A 20,466-nucleotide genomic window follows, 5' to 3' on the forward strand; every position below is an offset into this window, starting at 1 on the left:
CCCTCTGTGTGTGCATGTGCAGTTGTGTGTGTGTGCGTCACACGTTAAATGTTTTAGAATGTAACACAACATTCAAATGCAAATATGCGCCATCCCCCACTTGAAAGCCCGTGTGTCCACCAAAGCGTTTTTCCACACGCCTGGCGTGTTTTCCCCCAGAATTGTTTTCAATGGGAGCGCCGCGTTTTTTTAAACGCCATGAGCGTAATCAAAGCAGCTCCTGAGATTAGACTAGCGTTTTTAGTATGTCCTTTTTTCTTCGAACAATTCAAGAACAATATAGGCTATAGGCTACAAATTGAACATGGTTTATTTTTTGTAAAACTTTAAAACTGGCCTTTACTTTTCTTGACGATTCCTCGGTAGCTTTTGTTTGAAGGCATTCAATTGCTCCAAAACACTAACGTTAGAAACATAACTGCACTTATCACAACGGATTAATAAACCGTACCCACGAGTTCCTAATCCTTGCTCTCAGATTTGTAAACCGTGCCTTCAGTTTTTGCAATCTGTACCCACAAATTCATAAACCGTGCCCACGCTATCGCAATCTGTATGGGTTTGTAATCCGGACTCACGGGTTTGTGGCTCGTCCCCCAGAGTGTGCCGCATGATTCACAACACAGTCTCATGAAGATGCGTATCTCCTGTTTAGATGCGGGATGCATTGCATTGTTTTTAAAATCCTTTTTTAAAATGGATCATTTCTTGCATTTAAAAAAAATAAATACATTTAGGATACTTTTATTTTTAAAGTAAATTTTTAGAGGAAAAAGCTCAGTACTATAATAAGCGAAAATAATAATAATAATAATAATTAAAGCTGCAAGCAGCGATGGGCGGGCCCTCGCACCTGTAGCACGTCGGGGTCTGAGGCGGCCGCGTTTCATTTTCTGCAGCTCAGCCAGTGCGGCTGTGCATTTGCCACACTGCTTCGTTAAAGGCCACTTCCTGTTGCCAGCAGGTGGCGCTATGACTGTGGGTGAATTTCGGCATGTAGATTTGATCAGGGCGGGACTCTTGTCCCAAATGTGTTAAATTTCGTGCAGATCTGGGCATTTACAGCCAAGTTACTACAACTTCCTGTTTCATGGCGAATCATCGACGCCACGGACACGCCCATCGACGAAAACGCGCAGATAGCACAACTTTTCATCGTCAATGCCTTTAGAAGGCACAGCAGAAATTTGAAGGCGATCCGACTAAAGCCCTAGGAGGAGTTTGTTAAAGTACGTAATGAGTAAATCATCCAAAAATGGCGGTAAAATTAGAAATGGCTGACTTCCTGTTGAGTTTAGGGCATCGCTCCAAGAGACTTTTCTGTGCGTCTGGACATGGTAGATGTACCACAGAAATTTTGTACATGTCGGTCAAACATGCGACGGGGGCTGCTTCGTTAAATATCACTTCCTCTTGCCACTAGGTGGCGCTATGAATGTGGGTGAATGTCAGCATGTAGATTTGTTCAGGGCGGGACTCTTGTCAAATGTGTAAAATTTCGTGTAGATCTGGGCATTTACAGCCAAGTTACTACAACTTCCTGTTTCATGGCGAATCATCGACGCCACGGACACGCCCATCGACGAAAACGCGCAGATAGCACAACTTTACATCGTCAATGCCTTTAGAAGGTACAGCAGAAATTTGAAGTTGATCCGACTAAATCCCTAGGAGGAGTTCGTTAAAGTACGGAGTGTGTAAATCGTCCCAAATCGGTCGCCGAATTCAAAATGGCGGACTTCCTGTCGAGTTTAGGGTATGGGTTCTTGAGGCTTTTTTGTGCGTCTGGTCATGGTAGATGTACCACAGAAATTTCGTACATGTCGGTCAAACAAGCGGCGGGGGCTGCTTCGTTAAAGGTCACTTCCTGTTGCCAGCAGGTGGCGCTATGACTGTGGGTGAATGTCGGCATGTAGATTTGTTCAGGGCGTGACTCTTGTCAAATGTGTAAAATTTCGTGCAGATCTGGGCATTTACAGCCAAGTTACTACAACTTCCTGTTTCATGGCGAATCTTCGACGCCACGGACACGCCCATCGACGAAAACGCGCAGATAGCACAACTTTACATCGTCAATGCCTTTAGAAGGCACAGCAGAAATTTTAAGTCGATCTGACTAAATCCCTAGGAGGAGTTCGTTAAAGTACAGAGTCTGTAAATCGTTCAAAAATGGCCGCCAAATTCAAAATGGCGGACCTCCTGTCGAGTTTAGGGTATGGGTTCTTGAGGCTTTTTTGTGCGTCTTGATATGATACACGTCCCCACCAAATTTCGTGCACGTAGGTTGAACGTGGACGAGGGGCTAATTTTTTCCAATTTTCTAGGTGGCGCTAGCGTGCCATTTTGCCCCGCCCATCTGTGAAACCCACAAAATACGAAATTTTTCACCAGTCCTGACATGCGTGCCAAATTTGGTGAGTTTTTGAGCATGTTGCGGCCCCGAAAATGGCACTTACTTTGCAGAAAAAATAAAAAAGAAAAAAATAAATAAATTAAAGCTGCAAGCAGCGATGGGCGGGCCCTCGCACCTGTAGCGCGTCGGGGTGTGAGGCGGCTGCGTTGCATATTCTGCAGCTCAGCCAGTGCGGCTGTGCATTTGCTACGCTGCTTCGTTAAAGGTCACTTCCTGTTGCCAGCAGGTGGCACTATGACTGTGGGTGAATGTCGGCATGTAGATTTGTTCAACGCGGGACTCTTGTCAAATGTGTTAAATTTCGTGCAGATCTGGGCATTTACAGCCAAGTTACTACAACTTCCTGTTTCATGGCGAATCTTCGACGCCACGGACACGCCCATCGACGAAAACGCACAGATAGCACAACTTTACATCGTCAATGCCTTTAGAAGGCACATCAGAAATGTGATGTCGATCCGACTAAAGCCCTAGGAGGAGTTCGTTAAAGTACGGAGTGAGTAAATCATCCAAAAATGGCGGTAAAATTAGAAATGGCTGACTTCCTGTTGAGTTTAGGGCATCGCTCCAAGAGACTTTTCTGTGCGTCTGGACATGGTAGATGTACCACAGAAATTTCGTACATGTCGGTCAAACATGCGACGGGGGCTGCTTCGTTAAATGTCACTTCTTCTTGCCACTAGGTGGCGCTATGAATATGGGTGAATGTCGGCATGTAGATTTGATCAGGGCGGGACTCTTGTCAAATGTGTAAAATTTCGTGTAGATCTGGGCATTTACAGCCAAGTTACTACAACTTCCTGTTTCATGGCGAATCTTCAACGCCACGGACACGCCCATCGACGAAAACGCGCAGATAGCACAACTTTACATCGTCAATGCCTTTAGAAGGTACAACAGAAATTTGAAGTTGATCCGACTAAATCCCTAGGAGGAGTTCGTTAAAGTACGGAGTGTGTAAATCGTCCCAAATCGGTCGCCGAATTCAAAATGGCGGACTTCCTGTCGAGTTTAGGGTATGGGTTCTTGAGGCTTTTTTGTGCGTCTGGTCATGGTAGATGTACCACAGAAATTTCGTACATGTCGGTCAAACAAGCGGCGGGGGCTGCTTCGTTAAAGGTCACTTCCTGTTGCCAGCAGGTGGCGCTATGACTGTGGGTGAATGTCGGCATGTAGATTTGTTCAGGGCGGGACTCTTGTCAAATGTGTAAAATTTCGTGCAGATCTGGGCATTTACAGCCAAGTTACTACAACTTCCTGTTTCATGGCGAATCTTCGACGCCACGGACACGCCCATCGACGAAAACGCGCAGATAGCACAACTTTACATCGTCAATGCCTTTAGAAGGCACAGCAGAAATTTTAAGTCGATCTGACTAAATCCCTAGGAGGAGTTCGTTAAAGTACGGAGTCTGTAAATCGTCCAAAAATGGCTGCAAAATTCAAAATGGCGGACCTCTTGTCGAGTTTAGGGTATGGGTTCTTGAGGCTTTTTTGTGCGTCTTGACATGATACACGTCCCCACCAAATTTCGTGCATGTAGGTTGAACGTGGACGAGGGGCTAATTTTTTCCAATTTTCTAGGTGGCGCTAGCGTGCCATTTTGCCCCGCCCATCTGCGAAACCCACAAAATACGAAATTTTTCACCAGTCCTGACATGCGTGCCAAATTTGGTGAGTTTTTGAGCATGTTGCGGCCCCGAAAATGGCACTTACTTTGCAGAAAAAAGAAAAAAAAAAAAATAACCCTAACAGTTTCAATAGGGTCCTCGCACTGTTAGTGCTCGGGCCCTAATAAATAAAATAATCCTAACAGTTTCAATAGGGTCCTCGCACTGTTAGTGCTCGGGCCCTAATTAACACAGTTCAAAAACTGTAAAAGGTTTGGTTATAAGTTATAAATTATTTTATGTTAAATATATTACTGTCGTCGGTGAACTCATTCATAGTAGCCTAGTAATGCAAATAAAAATGCATTTAGGCTACAGACCTATTTAAAAGACGCTTTTATCCACAAAAAAGAACAAAGCAATTCGTCAAATGTCAGTCTTAGACAATAATAATAGGCTACGATTCTAACAAACAAACACAGGTTTTAACGTATATCCAACTGTTTGTGTGCATGTCACTGCCGCGGCCGCAAACACTTGCATGTTCCTATCAACAGTGGAACAATTTAAAATAATCTAGCATTTCTGGTCATACGGAAAAAAAAATACATAATACATAATACATTATTTGCAACTACTTTTATTTGTGTAAACTCACAATAACAAGAAAACGTCGTTATTTTTCAGACACAAGCCTATAAATCACCTATAAATCATCTCTCACATGCTCTTCTCATTTAGCACTGCGGGCAAAATATAGTTTTTAGAAAGCAAAATCTATTTTTTTTTTTCATATTAATTTGCGAATATTTTAAATGTTTAATAAAGGCAAAAAGTCAGCCTATGCGTCAAAATCTTGCTTAGGCCTATTTGTGATAATCTCAGCCCTGTTTTATTATTGTCTACAGTAGGCCTATTATGACTGACATTTGACGAATTGCTTTGTTTCTTTTTTTTTATAAAAGCGTCTTATATCTAAATATGTTGCCTAAATGTAATGTTCTTAAAGGAACACTCCGACTTTTTGGGACTTTAGCCTATTCACCTTACCCCCCAGAGTTAGATAAGTCCATACATACCTTTTTCATCTCCGTGCGTGCTATAAGTCTGTTTGACGCACCCACCGCTAGCCTAGCTTAGCACAAAGACTGGATGTGACTGGTTGCAGCTTTCATACTGATCCAAATGAGTGGAAAAATAACGCAAACGTTTTATTTTTAAACATAAAAGCTGTCGACCAAGAGCATGTAACGAGGTTCGATCTTGCGTCGTTTGGAGGTATATGAGGTTGAGGATGATGCGTTAACCACACAGCTATCGCTGGACTGCTAATGCGCTGTCGTCTTATAGGCTACGATTGTAAAGCCTCATTGATGTAGCCTAATATGTTTTGACTGCAATGTTTTAAGGGTTCATTATTTTTTTCAATTTAATTTCAGTATTGTGATTAATTAATTAATTTAACTACGTTTCACTTGAATTAATCTGCTACCATCTTTCAATCGCTCTGAAAGAGCCGCGGCGCAAAAAACGGACACTTTTCAAAGTCTGTGATTGTTGCGCCTCTTAGCGGCCAAAGGCAGCAACTACACCTCAACTTTTACCGCCGCGGCAAACCTGCGGCGGTAAAAACCACATTCTGGTTGTCTACCTACTGTACTTCAAAACAAAGCAATAGCCTTGGCTTGTATTTGTGGGCGGCTGTGGCACAGTGTGTCAAAGTGTCCTTGGGCAAGACACTGAACCCACACTTTCCCCCCAGTGTGTCATTGGGTGTGTGAATATGTGGGAATCCAATCTCCAAAGCCTGTCTGCAAACAGTTCTGTATGAATGTGTGTGTAAAAGGGTGGTAGTGAGGAACATTGTAAAAGTACTTTGAGAGGTCCCAGAAAGTCTAAAAGCGCAATAAAAGTGCAAGTCCATTTAACATCCATAATTGCTTCAGCCACTTAACTGAACAGGTTGAATTTGGGATAGTCATCTATATGTGGCTTGCCTTTAATTTATTTTGTGCAAAGCTCTTGCTCAAATATAAATTAATTATAATTTGGTGCATGTGGGTAACATGAGACTAACTGGATGGATTAATTGTTTAGAATCAAACTAAATAATGATATGTCGCATGCTGCATAAAGTTTAAACATACACGCTAAACAGCACAAGGGAACAGATCTACTATGAAAAAAAAAAAAAAAACTAACTGAGACTGAGTTTCACTTATCAAAATGTGCTATCACATCAGGTCCATGAGAGGGCGGACAATTTTTGGTACTGAGCTTTTAGTTCAAGTTTTACACTTTGTGTATTTTATCAGTTATGTATTGCTTAAGGCAGAAAAACCTGACTGATGATAATGGAGAGACATATGTTGGACATAATCACCAATTTATTCTGAGCCAGGATTTCCTTTTTCTTTACATTGAATTTTGATTAGATGTTGACATTGTGTTGACATAAAGTAACACACATTGGTTAAAGGCATTTACAAAAGTCCAAAGACTTGAGAGGTCTTTCATGACTACATTTTTAAGACAATTGCAGCAAATTGCAGAGGTCTTTTACAATGGATACCTTCAGAGCAGAGGTATAGACCATTTCACAAGATGTAAACAAGACTGGTCCAGAAGCACTTCCTGTTTCAGTTTGTAACTGTTTTCTTTATTTCACATGTAAAGAAAACATCTTAAAGATGTTTGTTTAACTTTTTGATTCAGTTTTAAATGTTCTGTTGGTTGTATTTTATCCCAGCTTTTTTGTAGTGTTAAAAAACTGAAACAGGAAGTGCTTCTGGACCAGTGTTGTTTACATCTTGTGAAATGGTCTTAATGGCTACACCGTAGGTAATGCAGATTCAAACCTTAACCAAAATATTACCATAGGCAGGCAATTGACTGTTATCAGGCTACTGTAAGTTTATAAACCTACTGAATGAATGGGTGGCTTGCTGCTCCTCATTGCCCTTAACCTTGTCATGATTGTTTTGAATTAAATTCATGGCTGATGTAAAGACCTAAATTAATAACAATCTCTTTTAATTACAGTGGGAAAACTTGGCCGACACAGTGGGTGACGGAGGAGAACACCAAGAATTAAGAAAATGTTCAATTCCATTGTTGTTTATGTTGTTATACAGTATATTAAAATACTTTTTCAAAAGCCTTAAAGTTGCCTGAAATCTTTTTTTCAAAAGCCTGAAAGTCTCCCACTTTGTAGAAAACCAGAGAACACATGCTGTGTTTGTAAGACTCTATGGGACTGACAGGAAGAACGAAAGACTCGGACCCGCCGAACCCGAACTCGAGAGATGAACTAATCATTTCTCTTTCCGGTACTGACAGCATAGACTCTATGGGACTGACAGGAAGAACGAAAGACTCGGACCCACCGAACCCGAACTCGAGAGATGAACTAATCATTCCTCTTTCCGGTACTGACAGCATAGGCTCTATGGGACTGACAGGAAGAACGAAAGACTCGGACCCGACCAAACCCGAACTCCAGAGATGAACTAATCATTCCTCTTTCCGGTACTGACAGCATAGACTCTATGGGACTGACAGGAAGAACGAAAGACTCGGACCCGACCGAACCCGAACTCAAGAGATGAACTAATCATTTCTCTTTCCGGTACTGACAGCATAGACTCTATGGGACTGACAGGAAGAACGAAAGACTCGGACCCGACCGAACCCGAACTCGAGAGATGAACTAATCATTCCTCTTTCCGGTACTGACAGCATAGACTCTAGAGTTGAGCCGGATACTCGGCTGAAACGAGTATCCGGTACGGATAAAGCACTTTTGTCGAGTACAAATATTATACGAGTAATACGAGTATGTACTCGCTCATCCCTAAAAAGCTTGACAGATCAACTCTCTCCTTCACACAGATAGCTAGATAGATAGATAGATAGATAGATAGATAGATAGATAGATAGATAGATAGCGCGTTGCCACCACCTGCTGTGAACTTGATCCAGAAAGTCTACAAACTACCCTCTCCCCATCCTTCTTGAAGTCACGTGACTCAACCAAAACGTTTCAGTTTCACATTATTCTGGCGAGATCTAAACATTCTAAGCAACAACGAGCAAGTGAGTGATTATGTACATTCAATGACCGAATATTATGAAAATAAAATATATGTTTCTCTCTAGAAATGTAATCAAAACTTATTTTCATGCAGAAACTAAGTCAAAACATGCAGATAGCAGGGTCCATGTTATAGCAACCAAAACGTTTCAGTTTCACATTATTCTGGCGAGATCTGAAAAATATTTGCAGTAACGAGCAAACAGGTGATTATGTACACTCACTGAGTGGATATTATGAAAATAAAATATATATTTCTCGCTAGAAATGTAATCAAAACTTGTTTTTTATGCAGAAACCAACTGAAAATATAGTTTTTTTCACTAAACATGAAAGAAATGTCTGCCATGTTTTTTGTTCTCACAGCCGTAATCTTGAAAGTCACGTGACTCTGACGGAAAACAATAGTAGAAGAATAAGCAAAAAAAATGTAACAGTCATACAATTTAAGAGCCATTATTGTAACCCCTCTACGTTTTGCACTTTGGACCAACGTAGTCAGGGTACATTTTTATATGAGACTGGGTTGCTGTGCGACAGAGAGTCGCGTGGGTATGACGCAATCGTTAGCCTACTTTCACTAAAACTGCTTCTACGGGGCCATAACATAAGCTACAAGGTAATGGAGCTATTTATACATTGTCGTGTTTCTTTAGAAATAAATAAAGGACAAATGGGGTCTTCAAACACCTCAGATGTAGAGTTATTCGCTGTCAAAGTGACGCCAAAATGAATGGGAGTCAATGGGAATGCTAACGCAAGTGAAGTTCTGCTACAAGATGTCAGCTCCCGCGAGGCTTCAACTTCCGGTCGATGGATTACCCCTTGGTCGGCACCAGTCTGTCTTGTCATCTGCACTACACTTCCCAAGATCCTCTTGTCTTCACTCCTGAACTCACTCCCTCATCAACCACCTGTACACCGTCTTCATCATCTGTGTCACCTGTTTTCACCTCATTATGTTTGATTCCTCCTTGTATTTAGTTCCCTCTGTTTCATTCAGTTATTGTCGGTCGATGTTGAATGTTACCCTGTGTTGCACCCGTTTACCTTCTTCTTGCCTGTTGTTTTGGAATTAAAAGTTATCTTCGTGTTAATCTGGACTCATCTTGTTCCTCTGCCTGCACCACTCTGTGACAATAACATAATGATAGGCAGCTGTGAGGGAGGTGATCAGTGTCCATGGAAACAGATTGATGGCGGGACACTCAGACGAGGAACACACCTGGCAAATCAAAACAAATAGACAGTCCAAAGATGGTGACAGTTACACACTATACAAACAAGGTTAAATTATATACACAGACATCCTACGACGACGACAACAACTTTATACGCATTTTTTGTTGAATTGGCTGACAGACTGAAATGACTATTTGCTCAAAAATAATAAAATACACTTACTGGAGGTGACGTTGGATCGCAAACAGTAGACGACGATCCACACTTGAGGATTAACTTTGAAGCAAGACCTACTTTGAACTGACACTTGTTCACAAAACAGTCAGTCAGGAAATGATTCGCTCAAACATGAACTTTTTTACGAAGGAAAGGCGCCACTTAAACTTCCAAAATACAATACATCCACTGAGTTTTCAGTGGCTCTGATGTCGGAAATAAGTGAAAACTACTATGTATGTCATTATTACATCCCATCCCACAACAGAACACTTATGATTCTAGGAGACATTACCGTCTGTCTTTGAAACAATGGAGGATGGTGTACAGATCACCGAGGGCAGGGTCTATGCCACAACCACACTGTCAAACAAACCCCTTGCTCAATTCTACAAGTACACCTGGCTGCAGCCTGCAGATCAGGGCGGGGCTACACCTGGGGCGGGGCTACACGTGCAGCCCCACCCAAAACGCTTCTCATTGGTTAGGAGCAAATTGATGACGTCGATCGAGGCGGGGTCACACCTGAGGCGGATAAACTGTGGGATAAACAGGAAATGCCGTCTCTGAATATTCGCGCGCGATTTTCACGTTTTTTTTCGTCTTAAAACCGCGTGCTTAAATTTGAAACAATGCTTTAAGAAATTTATACTAGTGTATGGTATTAAACTCTAAAGTAATAATGAAAGCAGTAAAAGGAGTAGAGCACATATCCATCGTTTTTACTATGCTTAATCTAAGGTAAACTTTTAAAGAATTACTGTATACTTACTGAATTATGTATACTGGATGCTCTTAGAAAAAAAGGTTCATTGGGGTTCTATATATGAAGCATAGGTTTCTTTTCTCAACTCCAAAGGAACTTTTATGCTAAAAAAGGTTCTATAATGACCAGAAAGAATCCCTTTGACACAAAGGTTCTTTATAGGCTATTATTCATTCATCTATTACATTATTCTGCAACATTTTGTAGTTGTAATTAAGTTATTGTTTATTAAACTGTTGTAGTAACTTAATGTCACATTTTAATCATGCTGATTTTTGGAGGATAAAAACTGAAATGTCACTCTCCGTGTGATATTGATTAATTATATTTTTTAACCCCCATATCACATTCTGTTGCACTTCACTGTGTAATTTACTGTAAACATTAATGGCACCATATTAATTTCTTATGTTAATCCTTCCTCTGTAATAGTTGTTTATTTTTGTGCATTATATAGGCTATTATGAAACATTTATGCCAATAAAGTAGTTTGTAGTTAAACCAACTACATACTGTACATTGTCAATCTCTGTATGCATGCCAACACAAAAAAAAAAAACTCATACCAGTGATAACTTTTATTTCAAAACAAGAATAATTCTGTAAAGAGATATATATATACACATACAGATAATCACATACATCAACTGTACACACACACACACATCTGTATAGCACACACACACACGTTCGTGCACATGCATGCACACACCTGTATATACACACATATACTTAAGCACACACGTACGTGCACACACACACACACACACACACGTCCACACACACTCACACACATTACTCAGCCTGAAATTCCCCTCCATCATTGAAAAAACAATCAACCGAACAATCTCTTCTGCCATCCCCAACATATCCAGGTGGGCAGTCTTTGTATAATTCATTGCAGTGCAAGCAATGAGTCAAAGAGTACGGCACCCGGAACTCTTGCCTATATTCTCTGGAAAATGCAGTCCAGTTCACAACACCTAATTTAGATAAAATACAAAACAAACAATTGAATATTTTGAATAAAGGCATTAACATAGTACAGTCATACAAGGAATTTAATTTTTTTATAAACATTATAGGAAAATGTTAGACAAGATATGAGTGTTTTTCGCTTTGTCTGTAAAGTACTAAGTTTACTTACTTTGTTTATGAAAAACATACTTTAATTTGGCTTGAGAAAACCTATCCTAAAAGTTTGAAATAGCTTTAAAGCCTTTTCAGTTTGAAGATCAAAGTAGTTTTCAAGCTGAAAGTTTGGAGGCAAAAGTTTAATCATAGACAGACTTTCTCATAATTTTAAATAACTTTAATCATAGACAGACTTTCTCAAGTACCTTTTTACAGTGCTCACAACTTAGGTTTAAAGAACTTACTGTCCAGCCATACAAAGTGGGCCTCCTCTCTGAATTTGGGCTCACTGACAATTTCTCTGAAAACCTTACATGTCAGTGAAAGTCTCCAGAAAGCCACATCACCGTCGTCTGTGATGACTCCCATCAGGATCCGCCACAGGATGTCAGGTGGCATCTGTACAAAGTAGCCAACAATCAGTCCAAAATGTAACTTTACATACAACTTCTTAAAATGGGTAACTGATAAATTTGACAGGAGTTTATACTGCCCTTACCTTGGTTAAAGAATCAGCAGGCAGGGGGGTTTCAATCACCTCTAAATTGGAGGGTAAGAACAAGAGTAGCATCATTTTCAAATCCCTGTTATTTACAGTTCAAGATTTAAAGTGGGAACCAATACCTGCTCTCTCTACTCTCCTCTTTTTCCGGATTTGCTTTCTTTCAGCGTCTGACCTTCAAATGTTTAAAATTTTAAGTCTCATGAACACAGTTTGTTCTTAATGACATCTCCCAGGACCATAATTGAAATCATTTTGTTTAGATTGATACATGTAATGAATTTATTAGCAATCTATAGTTAAAAACACTTTTTAAACTGCTAAATGTAAGCATTTGGTAATTGAAACTTCAATAAAACAAACTTTTAAACTGCTAAATTTAAGCATTGGGTAGTTGGAACTTCAATGAACAGTACATATACTGTGACAGAACAGCAAAAAATAGAGTGCAAGTTCAAAATGTGGATTAAAAAAAAATGAAGAAAAACAAACCTCAAGGGGAAATTCTCCAAAAGCAGCAGACACCACCACCTCCTGATGCAAGGCTTGTCAGGCTAAGTTAAAAATAAATAATCTGTAAGTTTACTTTTAATGATATGGGGGGTTTCCATTGCATATTTCACTTACTTCTGTAAAATCAAAGGCCCCTGCAGTCACAAAGCTCAGTGAATACTGAAATGGTAATCACTATCAAATAAGTTTGGTCAGATACATATACTGGATAAACACATAAGCAACACTTCAGCTTTATAAACTTACCATCAGGACAAAGACACCACAGCTGTTGCTTTGATGTTGTCGTGGAAGGCCCTGTTAACGTTGCCATGCACAATCCAGTCAATCCACCTTGAAAAAATAAATCAATTTCCAATGCTTTTACAAGTTATTTATTCAAATGAACATTGGTATCGTGATATCGTTGACACAGTATTCATGCCAAGGCCCAGGAGACATGATTTGTGCAATATTCCTGCGATGACAAAGACAAAACAGTTACCGCACTGCATCAAACAAAACAACACAAGAGAACTGAAATGGCACAACCAGAACTCAGCATGAGTATTATATGATCATTTTATTGACCCTTTACAAAAAAAAGTGATCTGTAAACATAATTAGATCCCAAGTCAGATGAACAAGTCACATAAAAACCTTTAATGTTAATAGCCACAATTTTATTCAAATGTGGTTAAGAACGACCACAATCTTTTTAAAATGTGGTTAAGAATGACCACAATCTCTGAAGTCCGAATAGTGCACTAAAAAACCTGTAGATGAGCATGTATTCTTCATTATTGAATGTTTTGCCGTGCTCTCCAGGCTTCATAATCTGCTGATATGTCACAATATATACACCAAAAGACAATTGCAGTTTATATATCAAATAGTATTTAAAAATTATGCAGACATAAGTTATCCCAGGTATACACTACAGATTTAGACATTTGACTTACACAAACCATCCAGTGTCCTGGTATCCATGTTGGGAAGATAAACCAGTCGATGTTTTCATCCATCTTGAAAACAAATACGGTCATCATTGAAATTTAGAAACTTTGGCTGGGTTTCATATTAAACAGAACTGACTATAATACATACAGGAAGGTGTAGAAGTTGCTCTTCAAGAGTCCTGTTTGGCCATGTTTCAATTTGATATATATATATATATATATATATAGCATGTCTGGAACGGACTCTCCAACACAAATGACCACACGACTACTCAGCGATGAGATCCAATGTTTTTTGTTTTAATCTGTAAACAGAGAGATCATCAGTGGATCAATGGGGCTTTAGCTTCTCTCTCTCTCGTGTGTAAACAGTATTATTCACGGAGAGAAGCAACATTGCGTGCGCTCACGAGCCTCGCGCACAGGTAGACTGAGGCTATTACAGTTCTTTAAAGAAAAATAAATAAATAAAACATATAAATAAAACAATAAAATTTATAGACAATAAATAAAACAAACAACAAAATAATAAATCTTATACATTCATTATCTTCCTTGTGATACATCACATTGATACTCTTATTAATACACTACAATAGTGTATAGTACATCAATTTTATACTAATTACATGACCATATGCATTAATTCAGATATTTATATGCATTATAAATATTTATATTATCAACGTGATCTCATGAGAATACGTATGTATGTGTACGTAAAGTGTCGTTCTATCATACGTATATATAATTACGTTTTATATGCGCAGAAACGTATAATACTGACGTATTTACAGTACTAAAACGTAAAATATTTACGTATTGATAGCACAAAAACGTAATTTATTTACGTATGAACAAATCCACCGACGTACACATTGTACGTATCACAATTTATGCATATTAATATCGTAGCATTATGTTTTGACTCTATTGCATCCCACTGTCTTATTAATGAAGTTTTCAGTCGCATTATTGATATAATACTCATAAATATTAACATTTTGCTCGTTTCGCCTGCATGTGTTAAACAATAGACTATAAAACCTTAAAAAATACATTCTTTAACGTTACTCGTTCAACCATTTTGTAATAGTTTATTTACCTTGAGACACATAAAGCGTTTTCTCCTATAAAACACAACAAAAATTCACAAAAGACATCAATTTTAATAGTTTGATGTAATCCAAATCTTTAGAATCCATAGTTGTTTGCAAGAAACAACTCCTAATTCAGCGATTTATCCAGTCGTGACTCGTGATCTCCATTCTCAGCAGCGACCGTAACGTTACAAGTCAAACCCCGCGCTGGTGATGAATTCAAATTCAAATATTGCGCCCATACGTCATCTTTTACGGCAGCGATATCAAACGTTCATTGGCTCTTCCCTGCTTCGTCACAGTTTGCGACATGAAGGACTGTAGACGGTTGGTTAGTTTAGTTCATTACTTCATTTGAATTTTGAAATGGAGAAGCGCGAACCAACCGAAGCCGGATTAACATTTTCATTAGTAATTTAATTTCTGCTCTGTACTTCATACAAAACTATTACAATACTGCCAGAGAGAAGACTGCGACTGCAACGCTTCATCATGTGAACGGCTTTTGGTATCGGTTTTGACATTTTCGCAATAAATAAATTATTGTGATTATACTTGTCTGTTAGTTATGTTTTTCTTCATAATTGTAGTTTTTTACGTAGTTTTAAGGAATTGTTATGGTAGGTTTAGGGGTAGGAGTAGGTGGCTCAAAATATATTTTAATGCTATATTGTTAATAAAACTGCCCTTTCCCAACACCTGTCTGTTACGTTTTATCCTTTTTTATATTAAGTATAAAATGGGTATGTTTAGGTTTGGGATTAGGGTTACGGGATCTTACATTTATCTATAAAATAGTAAAAAGGGAAATTATCCAGATATCTTTATGATATAGAATATACGTAAATAGTTTACGTTTTGTAGCTGTAAAAACGTAATAATGTTACGTTTAAATGTTGCAGATACGTCTATATTATACGTTTCAGCATCTATGCAAACGTACTAAAAAGTACGTTTTCTATCTTTGCAAAAACGTAAAATAGCTACGTATTAACAATGAGACCAGGCTGATATTATACATTATACATATTTATATAAAATAACACGCTATGATTAACAACCAATAAATTTTTTTATCAATTTTCTCCTCCCAGAGTAGGTTTTTCTGATGTGTCGACAGTTGACGGGAACTCCGTTTCCACAACGATTACCCCAGATAGCAGACCGACGTCGATTCAACGTTGATTTTTAGTTTTAAAGGTTAGTATCGGTCGTCGATCAAATTTCAACGTTGAATCAACATTCACTATTTGATCGTTACATCAGAACGTTGTTACGTTGAAAATGCAACATCGATTCAACGTTGAAATGGGGTTGATTCATCAGTAGATACCACCAAAACACAATGTTCGAAATCTTAAGATTATAATGTTGAAACTTGGTTAGAAGAATCGGACAGCATGCACTAAAGTCCCATTAGGACGTTAATGTCTTTTAATCTATTAATGAAAAGCACATAGGCCTATCCAAGATTGCTGTGCAAGGGAGAAAAACACATGATAGGATTATAAATATAGGCTATATAGCCTTATTCACCCATAGCGCAAAAAAATGCATAGAACATATTTATTTTTAAAACACAAAGTTGAACACCAACATTTTGTTTGACCTGTAAGCCACTAAATGCTGCGCAAGATAAATCAATGTATATATATTTATATATGTGAATAAATGTATAATTTTCAAATATTTGTTTATGACTTTTTGCCTCTTTATTAAACATTTTACACAGCCTACAGAAAGGGGATTTATAGGTGAGTTATAGGCTATAATAAATCTGTAAAAATAAGGAGGCATTTTAATTGTTTATTAATAAACTATTGTTTTCTAAGTTTCGGCTAAAAATCTCCATCCCCGGATGCACATTGAGAAAGGCACCTTACTAATCAGAAGATATTAGCTTTCGATTCGAATGTGTTCGTTTTAAATTGGACATTTAAAGCTTTTGTCTTAAAGGCTATAGGCCTATTTTGTTTCAGTTCTCGCGCTTCAGTGGAGATCATAAGTGCACCTTATTGTTTTATTTTATTTTACAAAAGCACAACGTTTTATTGTTATTGTGATATTACGCAAATAAAAGTAGTTGCAAATAATCTATTGGGCCTATTTGTATTCTATGACCAAAAATTATAGAGTATATTAAGTTGTTTCTACTGTTGATAGGAAAATGCAAGTGTTCGTGCAGGCGCCTCTCTGCCATGCAATGCGCGCTCCACACTGCACACACACTTGCGTCAAAATCTTCTGTTTATTATTTGTGATAATCTTAGCCCTATTATTATTGTCCAACATGTATAATGAATGAAATGTGACGAATTGCTTTGTTCCTTTTTTGGATAAAAGCGTCTTATACATGTAGCCTAATAAATGTTATAATAGCCTAATGATGATAATTATTATTATTTGGACATTGACCCAAAACCCACCACGTCTTCTAAGGCGGGTGACAAATGCGCAAAACCCATTCCATTGCAGTTTTTGCGAAATATCCCTTTTTCATAGGCCTATTGCCTGAAAACCCTCCTCATGCAAGTGTAAAAACCTTTTTTGCATAAATGGGAGTTTTTGCGAAATTGACGTTTTTCCATTGTGCATATTTTCATTTTGCAATTTTAATTTGCGCAATTTGAAGGTTAATGGGAAAGCGCAGACATGAGGAAAATATAGAAAGCTTGAGATGTATTGAAACCTATTGAAAATATTGAAAAGAAATAGGTTACTATCTGATTATGTTGCATGCACACATAGCGCCCTATCTTGCACCCGGCGCAAAACTGCGTGTATAATTCCTATTTTGCACCTGCTCAAAGCGGCCTCAGAAGCACGCCGGTAAACTAATGAACTTGGGCTCCCATTCCCTGGTGCTATTTTGCAGTTCCAGAAAACAATTGCGCCACTGACCAGAAAAAAACCTGGTCTAAAGTCAGTGGCGCGTTGCGTGTTGTTCATAATGCTATTTTAAGCGCGCATGCTTGACCATATAGCGGGTGCACAATACGCATAGACTTTGATTCTCTCATCAACACAGATGCAGCCGTTTTTATTTTTGCAAATCATACATTAGGCCTATAACAAGGAAAAATATTAACACATGAGGGAAATCATTGTGGTTTACGAAGATGAAAAAACCTAATTAGGCTACCCAATTTTTTAAGACTAATTGTAGTACTAAAGGATCAGACATGTTTGCAATAGTGGCAAGAAACATGTATATGATGCTTAACCGACGCTGATTTGGGTGGGTTTCTCCCATCCCCATACAACGTCACTTCTCTATCTTTCACTGCCCTGACAAGAACGTCGGTCTCATCGGCTGTAAACGCTCCTGGCGCGCCTGGAAAACCCACCCTTATAATAACAATCTGTCATGCAACATGCCACCTGCTCTTAAAGGGTACGTTGGATGATGCTCTGTCTGATTGGTTTATTTCATGTTACACCCAAACCACACCTATATGAATAATGAAGCTATTTCGTAGAAATTTCCGGGAAATTTCGTAGAGCACTGGCCCTCGTCGCCGGCAGGATTTTAATTTAGCATTTACAGTTTTACTGATTAAAAAGAAACTTTGTTGTACTATGCTGGAGTAAAGTTCATAAATGGTCGTTCTTTCCCATAGGACTTTGTAAAATGTTGGGTGCACCTCTGTGCCTCTATAGGGGGGTTCGGGGCCAAGCTCCCCCGCAAGAAAATTGTGTTGATTTTAAGGTTAAATGCATCAATCTCGTGCTCTCTGAGAGATCAAAATTAGCTTCAACCCATAAACTGCTCGTTGGACAAAGAAAAAGCATTGTACCAATAAAGAGGGCTCAAGCATCTTTATGAGAGTCTCAGTCTACATTACATTATCAATGGTGTTTTAGGATGCCAAACAATTATTATAATGTAATAATGTACATTAAATGTATTATATAACTATTCCTATGACGTAAAATCCATTTAGCCTATAAATGTAGGCTACTATATAAGTGAAAATTAGTATTTCAAAAGTATATATTTAGCCTACATTACACTATAATATAGGAAAATTAAAATACTTTTGTCCTAATTCCTTCACTTGCAAGAAAAAAAACCCTTCAGCTTTTATTTAGGAGAAAACAGATGACCATGATGATCGCGTGAGCAAGTAATCATGCAGCAAAAACATGATGCTATTCTTAAAGTATTGTGCTGTTTTATTAATTCACAAAGCCATATTATGGTTTCAATTTTAGTTTGTTGGCAAAATATAATGCTAGAGACCTTAATGTTAGGTTACACATTTTACATCTTTACATAGGCCTATGTGTTGGGAAAAGGGAGAAGAGAGAGTTCGGCAAAGGCCGGATTCGAACTCGCGTCGAGCACATCAAAAGCTTTATATGCTATCGTCCTACCACCTACGCCACTGTAGCTATTCCATTTCGGACGTATTTTTGCTTATCTTGAATCTAACTTAATTTTTTTTTTAAATAATTGAGCCAAAACCAAAATGTGTTGTGCCCTGCTCCTCTCCCTACTTAGATTTTTTTTTAAATTATTATTATTTTATTTTTTTTTACAAATAAATTACATACAAATAATACACAAAATTATTTTTTACATAGAATAAATAGAATTTTTTTTTTATTTTGATTTATATTTTTAAAATATAATATATATATATATATATATATATATAAACTTTGCTACTTTTACACTCCCGTGCAAAGCCCGCGAAAGAATCTAGCAGTGGGTATAAGCTGAGGTCTGTGCCCATCGCGCGCACACCCCGCGCGAGTGAGAGGAGTGAGAGGACTACGCCTGACAAAGTTTTATTTGAGGTAAAGTACTTTTTCTTTCAAATTTATTTAAATTACTGTTTGAAATTTAGCATTTACCGTTAATACAAGTATCATTGACCTTTAAAAATGTTAAGAATGTAATTAATAAAACGAATTGAGTTACTAAACAGGACAATCAGACCGGAAACCGTTCGTTTTTCTAAGCTATTTGTATCATGAAATATAGGCAGTTTTCGGATATGAAACCATAATAAATTACCATAAAATTGATGGACTGCCTTCCAGCAGGCCTTGGCCTACATCTAAAACATAATTCACACAAACAGTGGCTTTCCGTCTTTTTCTGCTACCATCATTTCAGTCTTCAACACCGTAATGTCGTTATATTTATGTGACGTCATTCACAGGTTTCGCTGCTAGCGCTGCCTTCTAGTCATCCATCATTTATAATAATAATGAAATGTTTTAAAATGTATAATAATAATAATGTATGAAACATCCTACAATATGGCCAGTGTATAAAAATAAAATAATGTATCTTAACTGTGACTTTTATGATCTATTTTTTGTTGGTGGGTTGGAAAGTCTAATAAAATGCATTGGGCTTTACATTCTTTGATCTCTCTGTGCAGTTTCAAATGTTATTTTATATATTCATGAATCACTTTTTAACTTTGGACCATTAAAATAATTATCCCTTTCTCTTTTTTTAGTGCCGATTGCCATCTGAGCCATCTGATTTTTGTAAGTGCAGTCATCTTCTGAATTGACATGTTCAAACCATATGACCAAATCATTTTATTAAAAATTTTTTTTTTAATTTGTACAGACATGCAATATCCAAATCATATTCAGTGATATTTCTTCTGTTTCTCCTTTTAGCAGCTGAATAAACCAAAGGCTCTTTTAAGAGCCATCCAAACACATCGTCATTAGCTTTGTAAGTATATTTTTACTGATAAATGCTGATAAATGAATTAAAGCTACATCATGCAGCAATTAGTCAATAGTGATGTTATGATAAAGACATTAATGGCATATAGTCTTAATCATCATTTGGAGTCTTTCAGAGATGCAGAAGACTGTTTCTTCTGACTCCGAATGATAATTCGGGCTTGACACCAATTGCATTTTAAAGTGCCTACAGATAAATAAATGAGCGACTGGTCCATGAAGTCTTTTCAGGTCTTATTTATGAAAAAGAATGACCTTCAGGCAGGGCCGGATTAAGAGTT

General features: G+C 37.9%; 1 protein-coding gene across 1 annotated transcript; it reads right to left on the minus strand.

The window, feature by feature from the left end:
• Positions 1-9,209: 9,209 nt before the first annotated feature.
• On the minus strand, positions 9,210-13,433 carry LOC148997216 (uncharacterized). The gene is made up of 7 exons (XM_089119605.1): positions 13,371-13,433; positions 12,409-12,470; positions 12,039-12,091; positions 11,914-11,954; positions 11,660-11,813; positions 11,121-11,263; positions 9,210-9,341 (listed from the first exon to the last, which is right to left on the minus strand). The coding sequence occupies exons 1-7, from the start codon at positions 13,431-13,433 to the stop codon at positions 9,210-9,212; spliced, it is 648 nt and encodes a 215-aa protein (XP_088975731.1).
• Between the last annotated feature and the right edge of the window lie 7,033 nt (positions 13,434-20,466).

Source organism: Pimephales promelas, chromosome 2, assembly GCF_988280905.1.
Source record: "Pimephales promelas chromosome 2, fPimPro1.hap1.1, whole genome shotgun sequence".
Classification (NCBI taxonomy): Eukaryota; Metazoa; Chordata; class Actinopteri; order Cypriniformes; family Leuciscidae; genus Pimephales; species Pimephales promelas.